The 24535-nt window shown below is 59.8% G+C and overlaps 2 protein-coding genes across 2 annotated transcripts in view; one reads left to right on the plus strand and one right to left on the minus strand.

Moving 5' to 3' along the window:
• The first annotated feature begins 1456 nt into the window (after positions 1-1456).
• Positions 1457-6620, plus strand: AMH (anti-Mullerian hormone). Its single transcript, XM_021528304.2, has 5 exons — positions 1457-2006; positions 3035-3213; positions 3789-3909; positions 4039-4231; positions 4395-6620. The coding sequence occupies exons 1-5, from the start codon at positions 1457-1459 to the stop codon at positions 5308-5310; spliced, it is 1959 nt and encodes a 652-aa protein (XP_021383979.2). The 3' UTR covers positions 5311-6620.
• Positions 6621-6957: 337 nt separating this feature from the next.
• Positions 6958-24535, minus strand: part of JSRP1 (junctional sarcoplasmic reticulum protein 1) — a 33983-nt gene continuing 16405 nt past the window's right edge. Inside the window, exons 3-8 of the mRNA XM_077788725.1 lie at positions 10269-10348; positions 8983-9154; positions 8213-8365; positions 8067-8129; positions 7791-7930; positions 6958-7671 (exon numbers count right to left, since the gene is read on the minus strand). Of these exons, the coding sequence (XP_077644851.1) occupies positions 6958-7671; positions 7791-7930; positions 8067-8129; positions 8213-8365; positions 8983-9154; positions 10269-10348 (1322 nt within the window). The remainder of the gene's footprint in view (positions 7672-7790; positions 7931-8066; positions 8130-8212; positions 8366-8982; positions 9155-10268; positions 10349-24535) is intronic.

Genomic DNA, 24535 nt, shown 5'->3' on the forward strand with positions numbered 1-24535 from the left:
GTGGGGGATCCTGGGGGGCTCAGTGGGTGAGGGCATGGCTAGGGCTGGGGTTCCTGACCAGTTCTGGTTGTTTGAGGGCCCACAGGAGCCCTCCAGCTGTACCCCCTTGATGGGGGAATCAAAGCCTTCCTCTCTGCTGCTGGGCTGAGATGGTCCCAGTCAGTCACAGAATCCCAGACTGGTTTAATTGGGAGGGACATGAAATCCCATCTTGTGCCACCCCTGCCATGGCAGGGACACCTCCCACTGTCCCACGCTGCTCCCAGCCCTGTCCAGCCTGGCCTTGGCACTGCCAGGGATCCAGGGGCAGCCACAGCTGCTCTGGGCACCCTGTGCCAGGGCCTGCCCACCCTGCCAGGGAACAATTCCTGCCCAATCTCCCATCCAGCCCTGCCCTCTGCCACTGGGAGCCATTCCCTGTGTCCTGTCCCTCCATCCTTGTCCCCAGTCCCTCTCCAGCTCTCCTGGAGCCCCTTCAGGCCCTGCCAGGGGCTCTGAGCTCTCCCTGGAGCTTCTCCTCTCCAGGGGAGCACCCCCAGCTCTCCCAGCCTGGCTCCAGCCCTGGAGCAGCTCTGTGGCCTCTGTCAGCTGCTGTAGAAGTGACCTCGGGCTCCTCCAGCACTTGCTGTGGTGTCCATGTCCTGGTCCAGTTTGGGTGCTCCATCCTTTTCTGATGATCCTGAGCTCCAGGCTGCAAATACTTGGAAACTCATTGAAGGGTCTGGACCTTTTTTTGTTGAGACCTTCCCCCTTGCCAAAATCAGGAACTCTCTTGGGATGGGTTTCCAGGATGGTTTAGGCAGATGGCATTGGCAATTCCAGCTGTTCAGTGAGTCCAGGCATCTCATGGAGGGACAAGTCTTTACAATGGTGTGTGTGAGACTGTCTGAGGGAAGTTCTGAGTGCTCAAAGTCCTCAGGCTGCTGCTGCCCCTTGTGATTCTCATTCCCAGGATGAAGCCCTATTCCAAGGCAGCCTGGTGGGCTGCATGGTGAAGGTTTTCCAGCCAAAGAATGAATGCTTTCCATACATTTACTTATTTCAACCTAATATCTGCCCCTGTCCCCCTCCTCCTGCTCTGGCTCGCTCTCCCCTCCCGGTGTTTCGGTGCTGATGGGGTCGTACGTGCCAGTCCCCACGAGGATCCCATTCCAGACACTCATCCTCCTTTAGAAAACATCCAAAGTCAAGGCCGTGCATCCCTACGAGCGAGCGCAACAGTTTCGATCTTTGCACATTTCCAAAACGAGCTGCAGGCCCAAAAATAGAACAAAAAAAATGTTTCTTTGCCACCTCCCTCCTCCTCTGCAGCGCGACAGCCCCAGGGCGGCTCAGGGGAGGTTGTTGTGCCTCGGCCACTCAAGGCCACCCGTGGTTAAAAGGGAGAGCTGTCCTCCCTCTTCCTGCCGAGGGCTTGGGATGCTTGAGCTGCTCCAGGGAAAGCTGAGGTGGGACCATGAGCGCTCTCAGGGGGCTCCTGCTGTGCCTGGTGCTGCTGCTCCCCTCTGCAGCTCTGCCCAGGAAGGAGGGAAGGGATTCCCTGATGGAGCTGAGCCTGCTGGAAGCAGAAGGGAGAAGGGTGGGAAATGGAAGTCTACAGGAGACACCCAGGTCCAGGAGGGCTGCTGCCGCTCGCCTCTTCTCCAAGGCTGAGCCGGGAGCCAAGTGCCCGCAGGGGGTGGCTGAGGAGGGGGGCCCGGGCTGGTCCCGCTCTGGCCCGCAGCCCTGGCCCCTCGGGGGCCTGGAAGGGCCCGTGTGCAGGGTGAGGATGGAGCAGGACGGGGCCACCCCGAGGCAGCTGGAGGTGGTGGGTGTGCTCAGCCACTACGAGAGCAGCTTCATCAAACTGCTGAGACGGCGCCGGAGCTGGGACGGGAATTTGCCGGGCACCTTCGGGCTGTGCCGGCCCGGGGAGGCCGGGGCTGCTCCCCATCCCCTGCAGAGGATCCACGAGCACGTGCTGGAGCCGGGGCTGGAGAGATTCCTCGTCCTGCACCTGGAGGAAGGTTGGTGGGAGAGCCCCGCAGGCTCCGAGGTGGAACAGGGAGGGGAAGGATGCAGGGCTCAGGGTGGTGATGCTGTTTGCTGGCCTGAAGTCAGGGTTTTAAACACAGAATTAAATTTGGGGGTTGGGTTTCCCATTAAAAACAGTGAAGTGATGGAGTGAAGTGTTTCTGGGCATGTTTTTAAGGAGGTGAGGATGGCAGCGTGGCTCTGCCATCTGTCCCCACCTCTGACCAACCCCCAGGTGCCACATTCCAGCAGCGTTGGGCAACGCTCTCAGGGTGCACTGGGTGGGATTGTTGGGGTGTCTGTGCAGGGCTGGTGATTCTTGAGGCTCCCTTCCAGCTCAGGACATTTCTGTGATTCTTGGTGGCTTCTGCTCTGTTCTCATCAGTGTTTCTCACTTCCTGCCTTCACACGGCAGATGGGTTTGGGTCCCATCCCAGCTCTGGGGAGGAAGGAGGGGCTCGGACCCAGCTGCTGCCGCTGTGCCGGGAGCCCGGCAGGTGCTGATCTCCACTCAGGGCTGTGGAACAGCCCCGGGTCCTGGGCTGCTCCTGTAGCTTCAGCCTTATGGGAAAACCTCACCACGCATTCCCCTGTCCATCCCGGGGGCGATCCCGGTTCTGGAGAGGGAGTTACACTCTCCAATTGAATCCATAACGAGAGGACGGTGATTGCTTCTTTCGAACTGAAATCCTCCGCCTCTCCGCGGTTTGGGTTTTCAGCTGGACTCAGCAGTGCCGGCCGGCGGGGAAGTGGCGCTTCCCCGGGCAGCGGCCACGACGTCCCCGAGCCCCTGGAGAGCAGATTCCCATGGGGCCGGGGGGAGGCAGCTCGCCGGGTGCAGGGTGTGTCCCGCTCTCCATCTCTCTGGAGCCGGGGCTTTGCTGCGTCGCTTCTCCCCATTTGCTCCTGTCCCGGTGCTCTGGTCCCTTCACGGGCACAGGGCTCGCCCGAAGCCCCTTCCTCACCCCCCGGGGCCCCGCGGCGCCCGAGGGGATTCACGGCCGTGTCTCCCCCGTTCCAGTGCAGTGGGAGGCGCAGGTGAAGCTGCGGTTCCAGCTGGTTTTCCAGGCGGAGGTGGGACGGGCTGTGGGAGAGCTGCAGGCGGCCGTGATGCTGTTCTACCTGGGCCGCCGGGAGGGCCGGGGCTCCGGGTCCCCGCAGGAGCTGCTGGCCACCGGCCCGGGGCTGGCGCGGGACCAGGTGGGTCCGGGCCTCGGTGGGCGCAGGGGGCGGGAGGGGTGTCCCGGCTCTGCTGCCCAGTGCCACTGTCATCCCTCCCAGTCCACTCAACAGCTCCCTTTGCTATCCGTTCCCAATTCATTCATCCTTCCCCCCAGTCCATTCACAATCCCCTCCCAGTCCATTCAGCATCGCCTCCCCATCCATTCAGCATCCCCTCCCAGCCCCTTTGTCACCCCTCCCGGTCCCTCTGCCGTCCCCTCCCAGCAGCTCCGCCCGTCTCCCGCTCCCGCCGTGCCTGAAGATGGAGCTCTCACCCTGTCCGCAGCTGCCAGCGGGGCCACCCGGGTACCGGGCTGGGATCCCCCGCCTGCCCCTCGGGGGTTCACGGGGCTTCCTGCACCCCCCGGAGCAGCTCTGGGGCTGAGGGCGAAGCTCACAGTGCTCCCCACCCTCCCTGTCGCTGCTCCCTGGGCCACCGCGGGCTGGGCGAGCCGGAGCCCGCAGGGACCACAGCGGGGGCTGAGGTGAGTGTGTTCCCCCACTGAAGTCTCACCCACGCCCTCGGGGCTTCTGCGGTTTCTGCCTCGGTGCAGAGGCTCTGCCTCTCCAGGGACACGCAGTACCTGGCCCTGGCAGCCGCCGCAGCCTCCGTCACCCGCAGCGCGGAGCGGCTCCGCTTCTCGGCTTCCCTCGCCATCCACGGCGGAGCGGGAGGTAGGAACGGGGGGACGCCCTGGGGACAGCAGCATCCCTGCCCTCGTGTCCTCGCTTGGGCCCACAGGAGGTGCTGGGGACATGCTGGAAACCCCAGACCGACGTTCTCCCCTCTCGTGGCCGCAGCAGGTGCCCCCCTGCCCCGCACGGAGGTGCAGCAGCTCCTGTTCGGCTCTGATGACAAATGTTTCACCCGGATGACCCCGGTGCTGCTGCTGCTGGCAAAGTCACGGCAGCAGGAGGAGGAAGAGGAGGCTTTGGCCCCATCCTCCTACCTCTCTGCTGAGGGGGTGGTGGACACGGCTCCGTACCCACAGCTCAGGTCCGTGGCCTTCACTGCGGGCACGGGAAAACACAGGGGTTGGGAGATGAAGTGGGAGAGGGACAGCCCCAGCTGTGGGACCATGGATGGCTGTAGGGCACAGCCTGGTGGGACCCCCGGGCTACACGGGGGCCCCGTGACTCTCCCTGTGTTCTCCTTGCAGCCCACCCCAGGCTGGCACCGAGGAGCTGCCGACCCCCACTGCCCTGAGCCACGGCAACACCTCGTCCCCAGCGCCCGGTGGCAGCGCCCAGTTCCTGGCAACGCTGACCCGGTTCATCCGGCAGCTCCTGAGCTCCTCCAGCGAGCTGCCACCCCAGCCCAGTGCCCACCACTGGCTGGACTTCGAGGTGATGGAGAACCTCCCTCACCAGCTGCTCAACCTGTCGGAGGAGGCGGCGCTGGAGCGGTTGGTGCAGTCGGAGGAGCCCTCGGTGCTGCTGCTGCCCCAGGACAGCGGGGCCGTGCTGGAGCAGCACCTGGGGGACTGGCAGCCGGAGGGCACCGTGCTGCAGCTGCTGCTGGGCAAACTGCAGGTGGTCATCCAGGAGCTCAGGGACGTCCCGGCTTTCCAAGCCAACGCGGCGCTTTTCCAGCACCTCCTGACCTTCTGCTACTACCCAGCAGAGCCGGGGCAGGCCGAGGCGGCCGAGCGGGGGCCTGGCTCTCGGAAGCTGCGCACGCTGCTGCTGCTGAAGGCGCTGCAGTCGGTGCGGGCGCGCTGGCAGGAGCGCAGGAAGGTGCAGCGGCAGAACCGCAGCGCCCGGCACCAGGCGCACTGCCGGCTGCAGGAGCTCACCATCGACCTGCGCGACCGCCACTTCATCATCATGCCCACCATGTACGCGGCCAACAACTGCGAGGGGCCCTGCCGGCTGCCGCTCTCCGCACGCATCCCCAGCTACTTCTCGCACACGGTGCTGCTGCTGGGCATGCAGGACCAGGGCTCGCCGCTGCGCAGGGCTCCGTGCTGCGTGCCCGTGCGCTACTCGGACCAGCTCATCATCAGCCTCTCCTCGGACGGGCTGGAGATCCGCAAGTTCCCCAACATGGTGGCAGAGGAGTGCGGCTGCCGGTGAGGCTCCCGCCGGCCTCCCCGCTCGCCCCACCCCGGCCCCTCTCCCGGTTTGCCCTCCCGGCTCGGGATCTGGTGCTTCTCCCGAGACGGGAGCTCCCGTGTGTCCTTTCCCCATGGTTTGGCTCGTTAGCATCGCTCTGGTTCTGGGTTCATCCATGCCTGTCCCTGGGGCTGCTCCGTGTTCCACTGGGGATGTGCCCCTGCCGCTGCTGAGGGTGCCCGAGGTGCCCGCGGGCTCTGACTCGGCTGGGTACGGGCACGGCAGGGCCGTGGGTCGAGGACAAAACTTGGCAGATCCAGGCAGGACCATTCTTATTTATCGCTCACTCTCTGCTCCTGTAGTGGCTGGGAAGGGCAGCTGCTGCTTCCTCCAAGCCTTGCAGCATCCTCTGGCTATTCAGCCCACGGCCCATCACGGGGACCCCCTGTGACAGCAGAGCAAGAGGCCAAATCCCCTCGCAGAGACCAGCCTTGCCCTGGGGACACGTCTCTGTGTGAGCTGTGGCTGTGAGGAGCCGCTGGCCGTGTTCTGGGGCTCCCGGCCAGGTCACATCTGCGTCACCCCGCGCTGACCCTGCCAGGGGTGGGAGCGATCCCGTTACACCTCCCGGGCTGCTCACACCATTAATGGGAGCGGGAGCAACCGGCTGCCAGAGCACCTGCTCCACGTCCCCGCCGGCGTCAGCTCCGTCCGCCTGCCCCAGATCATCTTCCAGCTGAGCCCGGCCCTCAGCGGGGAGCCAAGCCCTTGGGAGCAGCTCCTGGGCTTGTCCTGCCTACACCTCCTCGGGTTTTGCAGTGTCCCCACGGGAGGCACGGCTGGAGGCTGGTACCCACCAGTCCCATCTCACAGCCCTGCAGGATTAACCCTGAAACCACACACACACATAACAAGGGACAAAACACATAACCAGGGACAAGGGCTTTTCTCATTTTCCTTTTCCCCCGCTATTTTTAAAAAGCATTCAGTTGAATACCTTATTAAAAATGAAAATAGTTTATTTTAACCGCTGTTGATTTAGCAAATACTGAAACCTGCCATGGGTCGGGGCTGTGAACTCTGGCTGTGTGATATTGCTCTTGTGTTTCCTTCCTAAAAGCGACTCGGAGAAGGCGAGGCCCGCAGGGATCCCCGGGTGAAGGGCTCCAGCCCTGCTCTGTCACCTTCTGGGCCACCCCGCAGCTATGGCACTGGGCTGGGTGAGGTCAGGGGTCTGTCCCTGGTGTCCCTCGGAGGAGGCTGCAGCCTGCTTCCGTAACCCAGAATATTCTTCTCTCCTGATTTGCTTTCAATAAAACCATTAACCAAGAGCTGCACAGTCTGGACACAACTCTGTTCACCCTGGAACCACGAGTGGAGGAGAGCTGCAGAGGGGTTTTGGGTGGGGATGGAGAAGTAAGGAGTCCCGAAGAAGCTCCTTCCATGAGTCCTTTCAGGTCGCCTTTGATCCAGGGGGGCCCAAAGTCCCCAGGGAGGCTCATGCCAGGCTCCTGGGCTGCTCTGCTGCTGCTCGGGGGTCCTGGTGTGCTGCCCGTGCCCAGGGGTGTCTCTGGAGAGCAGGCAGGGCCGGGGGTCCCTTGCCGGGGGCAGTGGTGGGATTGGATCCCCCTGGATCCAGCGCCATCGAGCCCCACGCCCACCCCGGCCTCAGTCGCGCCTCTTGCCCTCCCTGGCCCTGCCGTCCCTGCCCGGCGCCGGCTCCCAGGGCCTCCTGCCCTTCTGCTGCTTCCAGTCCCGCCTCGGGCTCTCCCTCGGGCTCTCCCGGCCACCCTCAGCCCTGCCGGGACGGCCCCTCCACCCGTCCCTCCTGGACTCATCCCTCTCCCGCCGTCTCTCCTTCCTCTCCTTCCTCTCCCGGTCTCGCTTCTTCTGGGGCTGCTGCTCGGCTTCCCTGGGGGCCCTGGGGGCTCTGCCAGGTTTGTCCCCCGCTGTCCTGTCCTTGGCTCGTGCCTCCCTCCTGCTGCTCCGCTCCACATGGACAGCACGGCCTTCCCGGGCTTTCTCCTTCTTCCCCTCCTTCTTCTTCTCCTCCTTCTCCTCCTCCGCTTCCTCCTCCTTCTTCTCATTCTCCTCCTCCTCCTCATTCTCCTCTTTTTCTTTCTCCTTCTCCTCTTTTTCTTCCTCTTCCTCCTCCTCCTTCTCCACTTTCTTCTCCTGGCTCTTCTTCCCCTCCATCACAGCCACTGGCACCTCGAGGACAGCTGCAGGTTCTTCATCCTTGTCCTCATCCTCATCCTCATCCTTATCCTCATCCTTGTCCTCATCCTTGTCCTCATCCTTGTCCCCATTCTTGTCCTCATCTTTGTCCTCATCCTCTGGTGTTGCGCGGCCAAACCACTTCTTGAAGATCCAGGGTTCTGCCTGTGGGGACAGAGGGGACCGGGAGCTGATGGTGCAGCCCAGGGGACTGGGACCCCTGTCCAGCCCTGCCCTGGGGACAAGATGCTCCCTGCCCCGGGAGGTGCCACCCTGACCCGTACCAGGTTGCTGTCAGCTTCGCTGTCATCGTAATCGTCACCGTCTTCATCATCACCATCATCCTCCACCGCGCTGCTCTCCGGTGGCGGCTCAGCCTGGGCGGTCACCGCCTCTGGGATCTCCGCCTTGGGGCTCACAGCCTCTGGGAGGGGACAGGGACAGGGACAGGCCACTGTCAGCTGTGGCATATCCCAGCCGGGGGCTCCCAGGGCCACCCCAGCCTGGGATGTGGCTCTGTCGCAGGCTGGGCCCGGGGGATCGGGGAGGGTCGGACCCACCGGGAACGGGAGGGGGCGGAGGCTCCTGCCGGCCGCGGGCCAGTCCCTCCTTGGAGCATGGAGCTGCAAGAGAGGAGGGGACAGGAGCCAGGGGCTGGCAGCGCGGTCTGGCCTCCCCTTCCCGCTCCGTCCGCCTCCCGACTCACCTTGGAGCACCTGGAAGGTGACGCTGAGCAGGGCGACCACGGAGGCCACCAGGATGCACTTGTTGAGGGTGAGCCCTTCCCAGAGCAGCGGCTCCTCCGCAGGGTCCAGGCTGGGCGGCTCCACCTTGCTCTGCACCGGGAGGGTCCTGGGGACTGGGACCCCCAGGGAAAAATGTTACTGGAGGGAACTGGGAAGAGGCAAAGGGCTCTGAGCTGGGGGGTGGGAAGAGCTCTTAACATCCTCCTGCACCGCCCACTCAGGACAGGGACAGGACAGGGACAGGGGACAGGGACAGGGACAGGGACAGGGACAGGGACAGGGGCACGGACGGGGACAGGGACGGGGACAGGGACGGGGATGGGGGTAGGGGCAGGGTCAGGAACAGGGACAGGGACAAGGGCAGGGGCAGGAGCTGCTCCTGCCACGTTTTGCACTGCAGGAGTGGGGACAAGAGTGTTCCGGGTTTGGGCCATGGTGGCATTAGAGTATCCTGGCGATCAAGCTGGGAAAAGCGCTGCCCGTGCTCCTCCTCCAGCAGCTAATCTGAGCAGGGTGGAGAGGAGGAGGAGGAGGAGGAGGAGGAGATGGAGGATCTGGCAGGCGGCTGAGGAGCCCCATCTCCATCCCCGTGTCCCTGATTTCCCCCCAGCTCCTCCTGTCACTGCTCCATGGCCAGACAGCGCCTCCCGGACACACGGGATTGTGCCTCTGTGGCCACCTGGGGCCAGGTGACCATTCTGGGGCAGGGAAGGGCTCCCCACACACCCACCTGGCGGCCCGGCAGCGCTGCCCTTGGCTCCCACCTTCTCCCCCCGCTTCTTCTCCGCCGCTTTCCTGTCCCCGCCGAGCGGGGCTGGCTCGGGCATGTCCGGCTCCTGTCCCTGCCTCGGGCTGCTCCGGGTCCTGCTGGAGACACCGCGCCGGGGACTCTCCTCTATTCCCTGCGGGGAGGGCACAGAGCGTGGCCGGGGCACGGGGACACGCTGCTGCGGTGCCCCGGGGCTGAGCCGGTGCTGCCCCAGCGAGAGGCACCAGCCCGGCTTCCGCAGCACCTGGGCTGAGTGTTCACCTCAACAGCCTTAAAAGTGGGGTGTATTTTACGCTATTTAAGCTGGATTTAGCCACGAGTTAGCCCCGGCACACGCGGGCGGGCTGGGACTGAGGCTCCCGGGCCGTGCTGGGGATGCCCCCGGGGCAGCCCTCGGGGCTGGACCGGGGCTGCAGCACCCGCTGAGGGCAGGCTCGGGCTGCGGGGAGCGCCGGGAGCCGCGCTGCGCTCCGGGCTCGGGGCTGAGCGCGGCTTGGTGGCCGGGCTGGGCGTTGGTCAGTGCCACCAGAGAGAGCAGAGAGAGCTGCCCACCGGCACGGATCAGTGACAGCGACAGCTGGGGGACCTTGGGCTGCCCCGGGATGGACGTGCTGCAGCACTGCCGGGCGGAATGTCACTGCGGGACAGCCCCAGCCCGGCCCCCGGCCCCTGGCCCGGCACAGAGATCCATCTCTGGCACCCCCCTGTCCTGCCCTGGCACAGGGATCCATCCCTGGCACCCCTTGCCCCGGTACAGGGATCCCCCCAGGCACCCCCTGCCCTCCTCTGGCACAGGGATCCATCCCCTGCACCCCCTGCTCTGAACAGGGATCCATCCCTGGCACCCCCTGCTCTGAACAGGGATCCCAACCCAGCACCCCCTGCCCTGGCACAGGGATCCCCCCAGGCACCCCCTGCCCTGCCCTGGCACAGGAATCCATCCCCTGCACCCCCTGCCCTGGCACAGGGATCCATCCCTGGCCCCCCCTGCCCCAGTACAGGGATCCCCCCAGGCACCCCCTGCCCTCCTCTGGCACAGGGATCCATCCCCTGCACCCCCTGTCTGGCACAGGGATCCAAACCCAGCACCCCCTGCCCTGGCACAGGGATCCAAACCCAGCACCCCCTGCTCTGAACAGGGATCCATCCCTGGCACCCCCTGCCCTGGCACAGGGATCCCCCCAGGCACCCCCACCCTGCCCTGGCACAGGGATCCCCTGGCACCCCCGCCCTGCCCTGGCACTCACATGGGCTCCACGGCTCTCCCCGAGGCTGTCGCTGCTCGCCGGAGCGTTGGCGTCTGTCACAGACCAGCACGGCACAGCTCCTGCGGTGACAAACCTGGGCAGGTGGGAATTGCCAGGACTGGGGGCCCTCAGTGACACCCCCAGCCTGCAGAGAGGGGACATCTGGCCCTGGTCCCCCCGCTGGTGTTGCCGTGTCACCCGTGGATGGAGAGAGGTGTCCCAAGTCAGGCAAACCCCCCCCCAGGCATCGAGGGGTGCAATGGGAGCTCTGAGCCCCAAAATGTCACCAGCCTGGATGTCCCAGGGGAGTGGCAGCCAAAGGGACAGTGACCTCCCTGCCAAGGCACGTGGGGGTCCAACAGCCCAGGGTGTGCTCAGACACCCCAAAAACACAAGGTTGGGCACTGGAAGGCCAGGAGAAATCAGCAGGAGAAATCCCAGGTACCATGGAGCAACCAGACCCCCAAAAGGAACTCAAGGGAGCTCAGGGAGGACTCCAGACCTTGTCCCAGCTGGGAAGTGAGAGAGCAAATGGAAGCCCAGGGCTCTGGCACCAGGAAGGGCTGGGGAGGCGTTGGGCTCTTGGGGTCCAGGGGTTTCTCTGTCCTGGGAGAGCTCCAGGGGTGGGAAGGCAGCACAAGGCCCCAGCAGCTCTGGCCTCAGCCCTCTTGGCAGCTCTGACTCCAGTGCCTCAGGTGCCACATCCTCCCCAGAAGGAAGAATTTTTGCCCCCTGAGAGCCAGATTTAGCTTATTTCCCCCCTGTGGAACACTGAGAAAAAGATACCAGTACCCAGGATGAAACCTACAACTCAATGTTGGAAGCAAAACAGACAAATAAGAGGAAACCTTTTGACCGTGATCTGAAAGATCTTTGCTCTCAAGAGGAAATAAAATGAGTCTTTGGTTTGTTTAAGTGATGTAAGTCTGATCCTTTCTGTGCCGGGAAGGGACGGAGCTGCCCCAGGACTCTCATGGGCCCTGGGGAGGTTCCAGACCCAGGGGAAGCAAAAGGTGGAGAACTTTTCCTCAAAGTGTTCCCCCCCACGTGCTTGCCCTGTGTTTGAGCTTCTCAATCATTCACCCTGGGTTTGGGCACAGATGAGCACCAGGAAGGTGGAGGAGGGCCTGAGCCTCTGCTCCTCTTCTCCCTGGCCATGATCACATTCCCATGGAGCTGGTGTCACACAGGTGTCCCTCAGTGCACGAGGTCACCCTGTGAAGTGACACCACCACTAAGAACCATCTCTGCCAGGCTGAGCTGTGTCCTGCAGAGTCTCACACACCTCACCAGTGGCCATGGCTCACGGTGAGAACAAGGAACCTCTTCTCCTGTCCTTCCTTGGCCACCTCTGAGCTCTCCCTGCCCACCTGGACAGCCCTTTGGTGGCCTCAGGGCATCCCAAGTCTTTCTCCAATGCTGCACAGGGACCATGTCACCTCGAGGCACCCTCACTAAATGAAGAGGGATCGAACACTGTGCCCACAGCACACCCCTGCTGGGCTCCCCAGCCCTCAGCTGGGCCCAGTGCCCTGTCACAGAGTGCCAGGCTCTTCCACATCTCCACCCCTTGGGCTTCACCCTGATGGAGGAGCCTGAAGAGCCTCCAGACCTGGGGGCAGGCAGGTGTCCTTCCCTGTCAAGTGCCTCAAAGGCATTAACTCGGCCCCAGAGCTGACCAGATCCATGTCCAGCTCTGTCCCCTCTGGGCAGGAGATGCCCTGGGAGGAGGTGGATGCACTCCAGGGCTCCACAGCCCACGCAGGATCCTTGTCCCCAGGCAGGATGGGCCGTGTCACCTGCAGGAACAGCCGTCCTGGGCTGGTGATCCAGGCACGGCCACTGCCCAGGCCAAGCAGGGCAGGGGTGGCCACAGTGCCACGGGTAGCCGTCAATGCCAGGGATGGCCAACAAATGCCAGGGACACTTTGCCCATGGCAAGGCTGGTCACCTGCAGCCCCCAAGTCCTTGCTCGCAGTGCCTCTGCCCAGGAGTGCTTCCATCCATCCATCCATCCATCCATCCATCCATCCATCCATCCATCCATCCATCCATCCATCCATCCATCCATCCATCCATCCATCATCCGTCCCTCCTGCCCGCTCATCCCGCTCCGGGCACTCACGCCCCGCACGCCAGATCCGCCCGTAAAGGCTCAAAATCGCAGGCACTTAACAAATAATCAGCTCCGCTCTGCTGCCGCTGGGACCTCTCCTGCACGGGCTCCCGAGGTCGCTTTCACCGCTGACTCACATCAAAGACACTTCCAAAAATAGTCCCCTGCCTGCCCCGCTCTCCCTGCCACCCTCGCCCCGGGACGGGCCCCGTGGCTCCCGCTCCCTCGCGGCCGCACAGAGCCGGGCTGCGGCCAGGGCTGCCCGGGGGCTGCCCCACACCTGGGCTTAAAAGGCACAAACTCCGTACCTGGGCTCGGCCGCCGCCTCCTCCTCGGCTGCAGCCCCCGGGCGGCCCCGGCTCTGCCGGGTAAAGAACAGCAACAGCTGCCGGAGGGAGCCGGAGCAAAATAGCGCCCAATCACCGCGGGCCGAGCGCCGCAAAAGGCAGCTCGGCCCCGGCCCCGAGCACCTGCGAGGGGCTTTGTCCCTCCGTGACACTCCCGGCGAGCTCGGGGAGGGGACAGGACCCCGGCCCCGGGTGTCTGAGGCAGCTGCGGGAGGGATGGATGGACGGACGGACGGACGGAGGGATGGATGGACGGACGTGGGTGCTGGGGGTGCAGAGGTGGAGCCAGGCACAGGTAAAGAGAGAGGACGAGAAATCCCCCTGGGGGCAGCAGCGCTCAGACAACCCCAGTGAAAACCCCGTTTTGCAGAGTTTGGAGAGGCCCATTGCCCTCCCACCCCTCTGATGTCCCCGTTCCTGTCCCCAGGTACCACAGGCACCTCCTGGGCAGGTGGGAGAGGGGATGTCCCATCCCGCCCACTCCCAGGATACAGAGAATGTATCCAGATCTTCTTCATCTGCTCCCCAGATGAAGAATCCCATCTGGGGAGCCCCCGCACCGGCCAGAGCAGTGGGCACACCCTCAGGAGAGTTTTCCTGGTTGTATTCCCATTCCAGCAGGGTCAGAATCCCATCTGGGGAGCCGCAAAAGACCCTCGGGCTCTGGCCCTGCCTGCGGGGGTTATCCTGAGCCCCCAGCTCAGCACGGGCAGGAACAGCCTCAGGCAGAAGCTCCTGTGCCAGGCATGTGGTGCAGCAGTGCCTGGGACCAGTTTGGCACACCCCACCTTGAGGACATCGCTCTTACGGAGAGGCTTCAGGCTCAAAAACCCCCCAAGCCCTGAAATTGCAACATTTCACACCTGTGATAGTGACATTTTTCTTTAGCAAGACCTAAGGGAGGAATAAACCAGGCGCTGCCTTTCCCCGGGCTGGAGCCAGGTCCTGCTTTAGGAGCTCTCAGCACATGGGCTCAGGAGCAGCCCCTGCTCCCCAGGGCAGGGATTTGCCCTCTCCGGCAGGGACAGGACTGAGCACACGGAGGGAAGAACAATGTGCCGTGGAAGCCGGATGGATGGAGGAGGGATGGGGCTGCACACAGCCCCCACACCGGCCAGAGCGGTGGGCACACCCTCAGGAGAGTTTTCCTGGTTGTATTCCCATTCCAGCAGGGTCAGAGCTGTTCACTGGCACGGCATTTGCTTTATAGGGAGGTGATGAAAGAAGAAAATCATAAACAGGCCAAATAAAATCCCTTTTCCTCTCAGTTAATCACGTTTCCCATGCTGCCCCCGGGTCTGTTCCCTGCTCCTGCCTCCCGTGGGTGAGCTGGTCCTTCCAGGAAAGATGCCAGGGGCTGAGCAGGCACCGTCTGCACTCGCAGAGCTCCGGCAAAACACCCTCCCACTTCACCCTTACATGGAGCCACAGGATAGCGATCGCTCCTCAGCCTCCCCAGGACCTTTCAACACCCCGTTCCCGCAGCGGGGAGGGACCGGCAGCGGTTCTGCCTCCACACGCGTAGCTCGGAGCAGTTCCCCGCGGAGCTGCAAAGCCTCCACCTCAATCGCACAATTTATCCCGGGCAGATGGAGGAAAGAGATTCCGGGAGGAAAATTCTTTCCTAATCTCTTGAACCCCCCCCAAATCCCGGCTTCTTCCGTGCCCGGAGCCTGGTAAAAATGTCTCTGGGAAGGGGTGAGCTCGAGGAGGGGGAAACCCGATCCGGCTGGGCGAGCAGAGGAGAGAGCCAGGTGGGAGAGCTGGGGAGGGCAGTGGAGCAGCGTCCAGGCCAAACAGCGGCCTTGGATTCGGCTGGATGACACAGCCCCTCTTCCCCGGCTTCCCGGGCTGTCCCCTAGCCTCTGTCCTCACCAGTTGTGGTCCGGGCTGTGCTGCAGCATCCCCTCACTGCCATGGCAACGCTCACTTCTCCTCCCACCCAGTCATCATCTCCCTTCTCCCCGTTTTTAATAACTCACAGTTAAAAGGCAATCAGAAAAGCATAAAATTAGTCACTGAGTATTTTTGGCACAGGTTGGTTCTGGGGATGAATCTTCTCTCAATTCTCACAATTCCCTCTCTCCCCAGAGCTCCCAGCCCCTGCCTGACTCTGTCTCCTCCTGCCACAGGTACGAGGGGTGGCAGATGCTCGAGCTGGCTGCTCAGGTGGCTTTCCCACTGTTCACCAGGCTGCCTGCAGGTTTCTCCTTGGATTTCATCCCTGGCTCCATCAGAACCTGCCTGACCATGTTCCCATGGTTTGTGACTCCAAAACACTTCCCAGCCTTTGGAGCCTTTACCCTGGGCAGAGCTGGGCTCTGGGCCTGATTTTAGAGATGGGAATTTGGATGTTGTCTGCCAAGCCAAGTGCCCTGGGCACAGCACAGCTCTGCAGGTAATGCCCAGCTCCAGCTGTGTCACCCCCACGCTGGCATTGTCCCTTGGGGGCCACAGGTCTGAGGCTGCACAGAGCAGGTCCCCTGCTGGCACCAACGACCTGCTGGAGATGCACGTGGAGCTCACCCAGGTGCTGCATGGACTTGTTGGAGGAGCTTGGTGTCTCCCAGCCCTCCACCCTTCCCTCAGATGTGGTTGGGGATGCATCCAGAGCAGGGCTGGTGGAAGAGAGGATCACAGAAACACCAAATTCTCCAGGAAATGGGGTGAAAGAGCACCTTGATTCCCTGCACAACCCAAACCCCAAAGGCATGGGTGTCCCCATGGCAACCTGGGCACAGCCCAGTGCTGACAGCAAAATTCCTCTTTCAGCTGGATCTATCATCTCCAGCTGGGGGGGAGTGGGCTGTGCAATGTGTGTGTGTGCTGACACAAAGCTGCTGCCTCCTTCCTCTGAGGAACAAAACGTCCACCTGGGAGATGACTCCTGCAGGAGCCACAGAGCTTTCCGAGCACTGGGGTTATTGAGGAGCACTTGGGAGTTTCAGGAAAGGAAGGAATGTCTCCTCTCTGGCAGCTGTGCTGCTCCTGTCAGATCCCATCTGTCAGCACGAAGATTTCAGATCTGCCAAGCTGAGCCATCTCCTTGCAGAGGTGTGGATAATGGAAGGCCTGGAGCAGTTTGGATGCTGGATGTTCCTGTGGCTCCACATCCCCAGGTGTTGCAGCAGGGCTGGAGGGAGCCAGCAGGAGATGGAGCATCCTCTGCATGAGCTGATTCCCACAGCTGATACCTGGACAGGCTCCATGTGTCCAGGAGGGCTGACTGCACATCATGGGCCTGCAAAGCTTCTGATGCCAGTTCTGATCAAGATCTCAGACCTTCCTCATGGCTTCAGGGATTTGGTTAAGCTGGAAAATACAGCCAAGGGGATCTTCTGTCTCCTCTCCTGGGTTTGAGGTGGTGTGGAACTGGTGAGGGAAGATGGGAGCTCTCTGGGCTGGTACCACCTCGGTTTAATGAACCACACCTTGGAGCATCAATGGGACAAGAGGAAATGGCCTCAAACTGCTCCAGGAGAGGTTCAGGCTGGACATCAGGAGGAATTTCTTCATGGAAAGGGTGGTCAGGCATTGGAAGGGGGTGTCCAGGGAGGTGGTAGAGTCACCAAGGAAAACTGGAGGTGGTACTCAGTGCTCTGGGCTGGTGACAAAGCAGGGATCGGGCACAGGTTGCACTCAATGGTCTCAGAGGTCTTTTCCAACCTAAATGAGTCTGGAATTCTGGGATCTTGGAGGATCTTCTTCCTTTTACCCTTTTAGCCTGGAGGGTATGCAAGCCAGAGAAATGATGGCTCTTTGTTTAAAGGGAAGGGGCCCAGGTAGGGAGGACACCCCACCACAGGATTTTGGGAGCAGATGCTGGAACTAAACATTCCACCAGCTGAGCATGGAAAAGGGGAAACATCTCTTAGAAAAACTCTCCCATGTCACCTCTGGCTTCCCACCCCCAAGCTGGATTCATCCATCCATCCATCCATCCATCCATCCATCCATCCATCCATCTATCCATCCATCCATCCATCCATCCATCCATCCATCCATCCATCATCCATCCATCCATCCATCCATCCATCCATCCATCCATCCATCCATCCTCCATCCATCCATCCATCCTCCATCCATCCATCCATCCATCCATCCATCCATCCATCCATCATCCATCCATCATCCATCCATCCATCCATCCATCCATCCATCATCCATCCATCATCAATCCATCCATCCATCCATCCATCCATCCATCCATCCATCCATCCTCCATCCATCCATCCATCCATCCATCCGTCCATCCATCCATCATCCATCCATCATCCATCCATCCATCCATCCATCCATCCATCCATCCATCATCCATCCATCATCCATCCATCCATCCATCCATCCATCCATCCATCCATCCATCATCCATCCATCATCCATCCATCCATCCATCCATCCATCCTCCATCCATCCATCCATCCATCCATCCATCCATCCATCCATCCATCATCCATCCATCATCCATCCATCCATCCATCCATCCATCCATCCATCATCCATCCATCATCCATCCATCCATCCATCCATCATCCATCCATCATCCATCCATCCATCCATCCATCCATCCATCTATCTATCATCCATCCATCCATCATCCATCCATCCATCCATCCATCCACCCTCCATCCATCCATCCATCCATCCATCCATCCATCCATCCTCCATCCATCCATCCATCCATCCATCCATCCATCCATCCATCCATCATCCATCCATCATCCATCCATCCATCCATCCATCCATCCATCTATCTATCATCCATCCATCCATCCATCCATCCATCCATCCATCCATCATCCATCCATCATCCATCCATCCATCCATCCATCCATCCATCCATCCATTCATCCATCCATCCATCTATCATCCATCCATCATCCCTCCATCCATCCTTGGAGCAGTGCTGCTGGACACACGCCCACCCCTGGCAGCAGTGTCCTGGTCACCTTCAGGGTCGGGGCTGTCTCACAATCCCCCCCAGTGATGGAGGAATCCTGCTGGGGACAGGTTTGGCAGAGCTGGGCAGGACAAGGAGCGGACAAGGTCCTGCTCCCTGGTCCTGGTCCCTGAAGGTCACGGTGGTCCAGCTGCAGATCTCAGTCCCAGGACTGGCTGGAGCTCTTGTCACCCAGCATGGTGACAAGGTCAGGCTGGCGGTGACACAAACCACACATGGAACACCTTTGTCACCGGTCAGGAGCTGTGGATGTGCTGTTGGGTGAAATGAGCTTGGCAGGGCTCTGCGAAGAGCAGAGAGGTGACAGAGAGGGACATCCTGCTGTGACATCGGTGTCTGAGCCTGAGCACAGCACAGGATCCTTCCCCGGGGATGGCTCCAGGACCTCCTGCAGCTTGTGGATGTCCCTGGGACCACACAGGGGTGAGGGACACCCCCAAGCCACCAGCCAGGGCAGAACACCACAGTGACAGTGGAGGGAGAGCCTTCCATGGGCTCATCCCATCACCCCCTGGAATGACCCGCAGCTATCTGGAGCAGCTCCACATTAAAGCCACTCTGCCCACCCTGGAATCCACGTGTGCCCTAAAAACTCCAATTCACAAATCTCAGAGGTTTTGCTCCTTTTCCCTGGCAGAAGGAGCTCATTCAGGTCAGTGGGGACAGAAGATCCAGATCCTGTGAAATCCTACTTTTAGCCTCAGCTCCTTTCCATAATTGTTCCATGATCCCTGTTCAAAAAGCTCAGCACCACTCAGGGTTGATCACTGCTCTCCTTAAAGATTTACAGCTGTCTGTCACTCCCAGGACATGACTCCACTCCAAGGAATTACTCCTGGAAGTGCCACTGGGGATTGGGAAAGTGGCCACGATATTTGTCCCACCAAGGGCTGGGGGCTGTGGCACACTCAGTCTGGAACAGCCATGCCACGGGAAACTGAGGCAAGGGGAGATATAGGGGAAGTGAAGCTTTGGGTGGAACAGCCTGGCAATATTGAATATCCCAATGATCACAAATCCTCCCCTTTTTGGCTTTTCTGAGGGATGGAGCATTGGTGCATTTACCCAGACGGGTTCTGGCACTGGGGGCTGCAGATCCCAAATCATTCCCAGTGAAGGAGCTGCTTCCCTCTGCTCTGAACAGACCTGGAAACAACCCAGGGCAGCAGGAATGAGAGGGTTCTGCCTCCTGTGAAAATAAGAAGCTGCTCCTCAGCTCCTCCCACAGAGCCACCAGCCTCTTTGGGATGATGGCACCCACTGGAGAGCAGGTCCTGGTGGATTTAACACCTTTCCCAGGGCTCCAGGTTGGCCCCACAGGCCTGAGGAGCCAGTTCTGAAGCAACAAATCCATGTCCAGAGAAACATCCCTGTGCCGTGGGGATGCTCCCAGACTGGGCAGCTGCGCTGGGAGCTGCTGGGCTGTGGGACATGGGGAGGGAGGAGATGTTCCAGGCAGGCTTCCCATCTTAAAAGGGTCATAAAAGTACAAAATTCACCATAAAGTACAGCAGAAAGTCCTGCAGGGACAGCAGAAATAGCAGGAACTTCCTACCCACCTCCAGACCTCAGCTGGGGTTTCTCAGTTTCTCTGGGCCTCCCACCCTGTTCCTCTGTTATCAGACCAGAAATTCCCAAATTAAAACTTAGCAGCCTCCAAAACCAGGGGCAGAGATTTCACCCTCTGCTGTCCCCTCCCTGCCTCACACCATGGATTTCTCAGTTTCTTTGGGACAGTCTAGGAAGGCTGGAGGGGTTTGGGTTCCCTCTTTATGCCCTTTCCAAGACCAGGCCTGTGCTCTGGGCCTCTTTGTCCCTCTAAGGCACTTGCTGGGGTCCTCATGGAGGGGCTTTGTCTTCTCTCTGAGGTCTGGAAACTTTGATGATGACTTTACCTCTCCAAAATTGTAGCTGGCATCCAAACTCCTGTATTTATTGCGGGACAGAAAGGGCTGGGTCCTGGGGATGAGGTTTTCCACTGAAGCCCCTTCTGCTCCAGCTTTCCCTCTTCTTACTTTCACACAGCAATGCCAAATGTAATATATTATGTAATGGGAACAAGCAAGAACCAAACCAGCAAGGACTCCAAACAGCAGGAAACTCCCTTTCCAAAGCCACATTCTTAATGAGTCAGTTTTCTCCCATTTTTGCTCACCACCCTTTAAGACCAAGCTTTGTCCAGTGCTGGCCATTCCAGTGCAATGAGGAGATGCCACAGCTCAGGATCTTTAATGTTTTCCAGTTCTTCCCCAATATGTCCTTGCTGGACACCTGTTCCTAAGACATGTCCTGCTCAAACCACAAGATTTGTGTTTAAAATAAAGCTTGAGCCTCCTCAAGGCACCAGTGACCTGCAGGAAAGCCAGGGTATGACTGGAAGGGAAGGGAGAGATGGACAGAGGCTCACCCTCCTTGCCATGACCCCGGATCCTGGATTGCCATCAGCCTGGCCACACATCAGGAGCCAGCTCCACCACACCAGGGACAGCACGGTTTGGGCTGGAGCAGCAGCCAAGCAGTGAAATGTCTCCTCCACCCTGGAGCACAAACACAAACCCTTGGGAGAGCTGGGCAGGGCCCATCCGTGTGGCACTGAGGGCAGGGACGTGGCTGTGTCTGATGTCAGGGTCACTCTAACACCCACAGGTGCCAGGGCTGTGCTCTGGGTGCTGGACTGGTGCTGGGTACATCTGAGGCAGCTCCACTGAGTCAGGGACTCAGAGTTTGGGTTGGGATGGACCTTAAAGCTCATCCCATTCTACCCCTGCCATGGCAGCGACACCTCCCACTATCCCAGGCTGCTCCCAGCCCTGTCCAGCCTGGCCTTGGGCACTGCCAGGGATTCAGGGGCAGCCACAGCTGCTCTGGGCACCCTGTGCCAGGGCCTGCCCACCCTGCCAGGAACAATTCCTGCCCAATCTCCCATCCAGCCCTGCCCTCTAGCACTGGGAGCCATTCCCTGTGTCCTGTCCCTCCAGGCCTTGTCCCCAGTCCCTCTCCATCTCTCCTGGAGCCCCTTCAGGCCCTGCCAGGGGCTCTGAGCTCTCCCTGGAGCTTCTCCTCTCCAGGGGAGCACCCCCAGCTCTCCAGGGGGTTACAGGAGATTTAGAATGGAATCACAGAGCTCACAGGCATCAAAAAGGCCCAGCTTTAGGACTGTTCCTCCTCCTCAGCTCCCTGCCAGCACCAGGGGAAAGCAAATGTCCTACAAAAGCCAGGGTGCATCCACCAACTTGGGATTAATACAAAATCAAGTGGAATCTTTCACTGAGTGACAGAGAAGAGGTTTCAGGGATGAACCTCGAGTGGCATTGCCCACCTGGCTGGGGGAAGGTGATCCAAGGGATTGGACAAGCACCCCCACCCAGGCAGCTCCCAAGTTCAGCAATCATCCAGCCTGGAGCACTGGCCTGGTTTTTAGGCTGTGTTCTCACCAATGCCACATGGAGATGTGAGTTCTGAGCCTTCTCTTCTCCTTCCTGCCCAAACACCCTCGCTCCCACACAGCCTGTGCTGCACTTTGGGCAGGGCTGTGATCACACCTTGGATCACAGAGTTCAACACAGACTGAAGTGGTTCCCATGATCAGATACGACACCAGTCTGGTATTTGTTGGCAGAAAGGCACAAAGGAATGAAATGTGCCCCAGGATGGGGCAGGAAGGTGCAGAGACATGCAGGAGAAGGGCAGCGTGCCCAGGAGCTGAGGCAGGAGCCTGCAGGCTCTGGTGGAAACAATCCTGAAAGTGATGATGGAATTATTAAAACATGGAAACACGGGTGTAGGAGTGGGCAGAAGAGCAGGAGAGGAGCTGCTGCTGCCCAGGCTTCTCCCAGCAGAAAGGTGGGCAGTGCCCCTGCCAGCCAGGATCTGTCCCTGAGAGAACCCTCACATCCCAGGGGAGCCAGGCTGGGAGAGCTGGGGGGGCTCCCCTGGAGAGGAGAAGCTCCAGGGAGAGCTCAGAGCCCCTGGCAGGGCCTGAAGGGGCTCCAGGAGAGCTGGAGAGGGACTGGGGACAAGGATGGAGGGACAGGACACAGGGAATGGCTCCCAGTGCCAGAGGGCAGGGCTGGATGGGAGATTGGGCAGGAATTGTTCCCTGGCAGGGTGGGCAGGCCCTGGCACAGGGTGCCCACCCTGGATCCCTGGCAGTGCCCAAGGCCAGGCTGGACAGGGCTGGGAGCAGCCTGGGACAGTGGAGGGTGTCCCTGCCATGGCAGGAGTGGAATAGGATGGGATTTAAGGTCCTTCCAGCCCAAACCATTTTAGTTGCTGTGATCTCTTGTCTTCAGACTCCTCAAGTGACCAGTGAAGATTCCATGACTTTGTAGATCCCAAGGAGAGGAGCAAGGACCTGGATCCAGGTATAGGCTCCATCCTGGGAAGGAAATGGAGGCAGAGCAGCTGGAAGGGGTTTGGCAGGGCTTGGCAGGAGTTCTGTGTCCTGTCCCAGCCCCACTTTGGCTCAGCTGCCCTTGAGTGGGGCTCCAGTGAAGCTCTTTAAGGGACATTAAGGGACATTAAGTCTCCAGGATCAGTGTTTAGGCATCACTACCCACACTTCCCCCATTCCCTCCTCTCCCCCCCTGTGCCCAGTCTGCCTCAGCTGGGGGGGACCAGACCAAAACCAGCAGAACCCTTCTGCTGTTTTCTTTGACTGCTTCACTAAAATATCCACCACAGCCTGAAAGAATTCCCTCCTTGAGGCCCAAGCCAGGCCCCAAATGAGAGCCTGAAATCCACGAGGAGGTTTTTCCATAGGAAAGGCAGCAGGAGTCTCGGGCATCAGCATCCCCCAAATCCAAACCCCACATCTGCCAGGTTCAGGGAGAAGCCAGGTCCTGCAGGACACGGTCCCCGAGCCACGCTCAGATCCCTGCAGTGCAGCAGGTGGTTTCCTGCTCTAGATATCCAAGGATTTCAACAGCAAAAGTAAGGAGAGGAGAAATCACCTCCCCCCACTCCCCTCTGCCCTACAAAGAAGTGGGGCATGAGATCTCTCCATCCCCACCAGCCCCTTGTGGTGCTGGTGGATGCCAAACACCGCCCATCTCCAACAGCCTGCTGGTTATTCCCACCCTCCACAATGCCAGGAAGGTGCTGCAGGAATTTGTGGGGAAAGGGGCAATTCTTCCTTTTCATACTCACAGAAGCCATCCCCAGATGTCTGGGACAAAATCCAAACCCAGCTGGGGGAGAAAATCCCCACAAATTGCCGGGATCTGGTCTGTAGATCTCTCGGATCTTCAGCACTGGGATTTTCTGTCCCACAGCGACCAGGACCAGAGAACCATGGAATCATTATGGTGGGAGAAGATTTTTAAGATCAAGTCCAACCATCAAGCCACCACCATGGCCACCACTGAGCCACGTCCCCAAATGCCATATCCACACTTTTTTGGAACACTCCCAGGCAGACACTGTGCTGGCCCAGAAGGTGATGAGAAGGTGTCTCAGGCTGGAAATGGGGCTGTGTATTTGATTCCTATCTGGCAGAGGAGGAGCAGTTCTCTTGTGTTCATTGGGCAGCCAATCCTCCCTCCAGGAGATCTCTTCTGTTAATGAGCCATTAATTGTTAATTATCTTCTGTTCATGGCAGTGAGTGTCCCTGCATGGCTGAGAAAATTCCATCATCCCACTGGGAGATGCTCCTCCCAGGGGAGGAGCCAAACATTCCTACCTGGATCCAATCTGACCTGGGAACAGCACAGCAGCCTTTGCCCCCTGCATTCCCAGAGGAGCAGCTTCCTTCCCCCTGCATTCCCAGAGGAGCAGCTTTCTTCCCCACTGCATTCCCAGAGGAGCAGCTTCCTTCCCCCTGCATTCCCAGAGGAGCAGCTTTCTTCCCCCTGCATTCCCAGAGGAGCCCAGGCCCATCTCCCCCAGCCCTGGAGCTCCAAGGAAAACTCCCCCCTTGTGCAGGATCCTGCTCCAGCAGAAGCACAGCTGGCACTGCAGGAGGGCTGAGCCCCCCTGGGATGGGGCTGAGCCACCTCCCTGACCCACAGGGTGTTGGGTCCTATTTTGACCCTGTTAGTGGTTTGTTTTCTTTTTTTTTTACTATTACATTTGTATTTTCAGTTTTCCCTAATAAAGAACTGTTATTCCTATTTCCATATCTTTGCCTGAGAGCCCCTGAATTTTAAAATTATAATAATTATAATAATTTTCCATTTCAAGGAAGGCTCCTGCCTTCCTTAGCAGACACCTGTCTTTTCAAACCAAGACAGAAGAGAATGAGGAAGAAACCCGGAGAATGAGGAAGAAACCTGGAGAAAGCAGCGCCAGAATCCCCCTGGGAGTGTTTTGCTCCTGCACTGGGAGGTGAATGATCTCACCAGAGAAGCACCAAAGCCTCTCTGCAGGTGAATGAGCAGCAGAGCCAGGCTGGGACATGCCAGGACAGGCCGTGGCACAAGGAAGAGCTGGCATTTTGACTGTGGGGAGCTCGACACCCTGAGCTGCCCCGTGGGAATTCCTTTTAAACTCAGGCTGGGGAGGAACCTGGGTGAGTAATTGCTCCGTGGCAGGTCCAAGAAGTGAATAATATTCCAAGAATAAAGGTTAAAAGCCTGGAGACTCCAATGAAAGGCGCTCTATAAATAGGATGAAGTGGGCAGAGCAGTGGGAATAACAGGCAAAAAAACCTGATGTGGAAAAGGGTTGGGAAGGATCTGACACCCATGGTGGGATTGGACATGGGCTGGCTCTGCAGAACAGATCCTATACATGTGTCAGTATTTTGGGGTTTTATTAAAAAACAAATTCGGTGCACCCCTCAGGGGGCATCTTGTGCCTGTTGGGAGCTGCTGCAATGTGGGATTTGTCCCTGGATGTTGTGGC

Source organism: Lonchura striata, chromosome 28 (genome assembly GCF_046129695.1).
Source record: "Lonchura striata isolate bLonStr1 chromosome 28, bLonStr1.mat, whole genome shotgun sequence".
In the NCBI taxonomy this organism is placed as follows: domain Eukaryota; kingdom Metazoa; phylum Chordata; class Aves; order Passeriformes; family Estrildidae; genus Lonchura; species Lonchura striata.

Excerpts from the sequence above, each read along its gene's own strand:
- AMH (XM_021528304.2), top strand. The coding sequence starts at position 1,457 with ATGAGCGCTCTCAGGGGGCTCCTGCTGTGCCTGGTGCTGCTGCTCCCC. Across the intron at positions 2,007-3,034 it reads CGTCCTGCACCTGGAGGAAG|TGCAGTGGGAGGCGCAGGTG; the intron begins GTTGGTGGGAGA and ends CCCCCGTTCCAG. Across the intron at positions 4,232-4,394 it reads GCTCCGTACCCACAGCTCAG|CCCACCCCAGGCTGGCACCG; the intron begins GTCCGTGGCCTT and ends TTCTCCTTGCAG.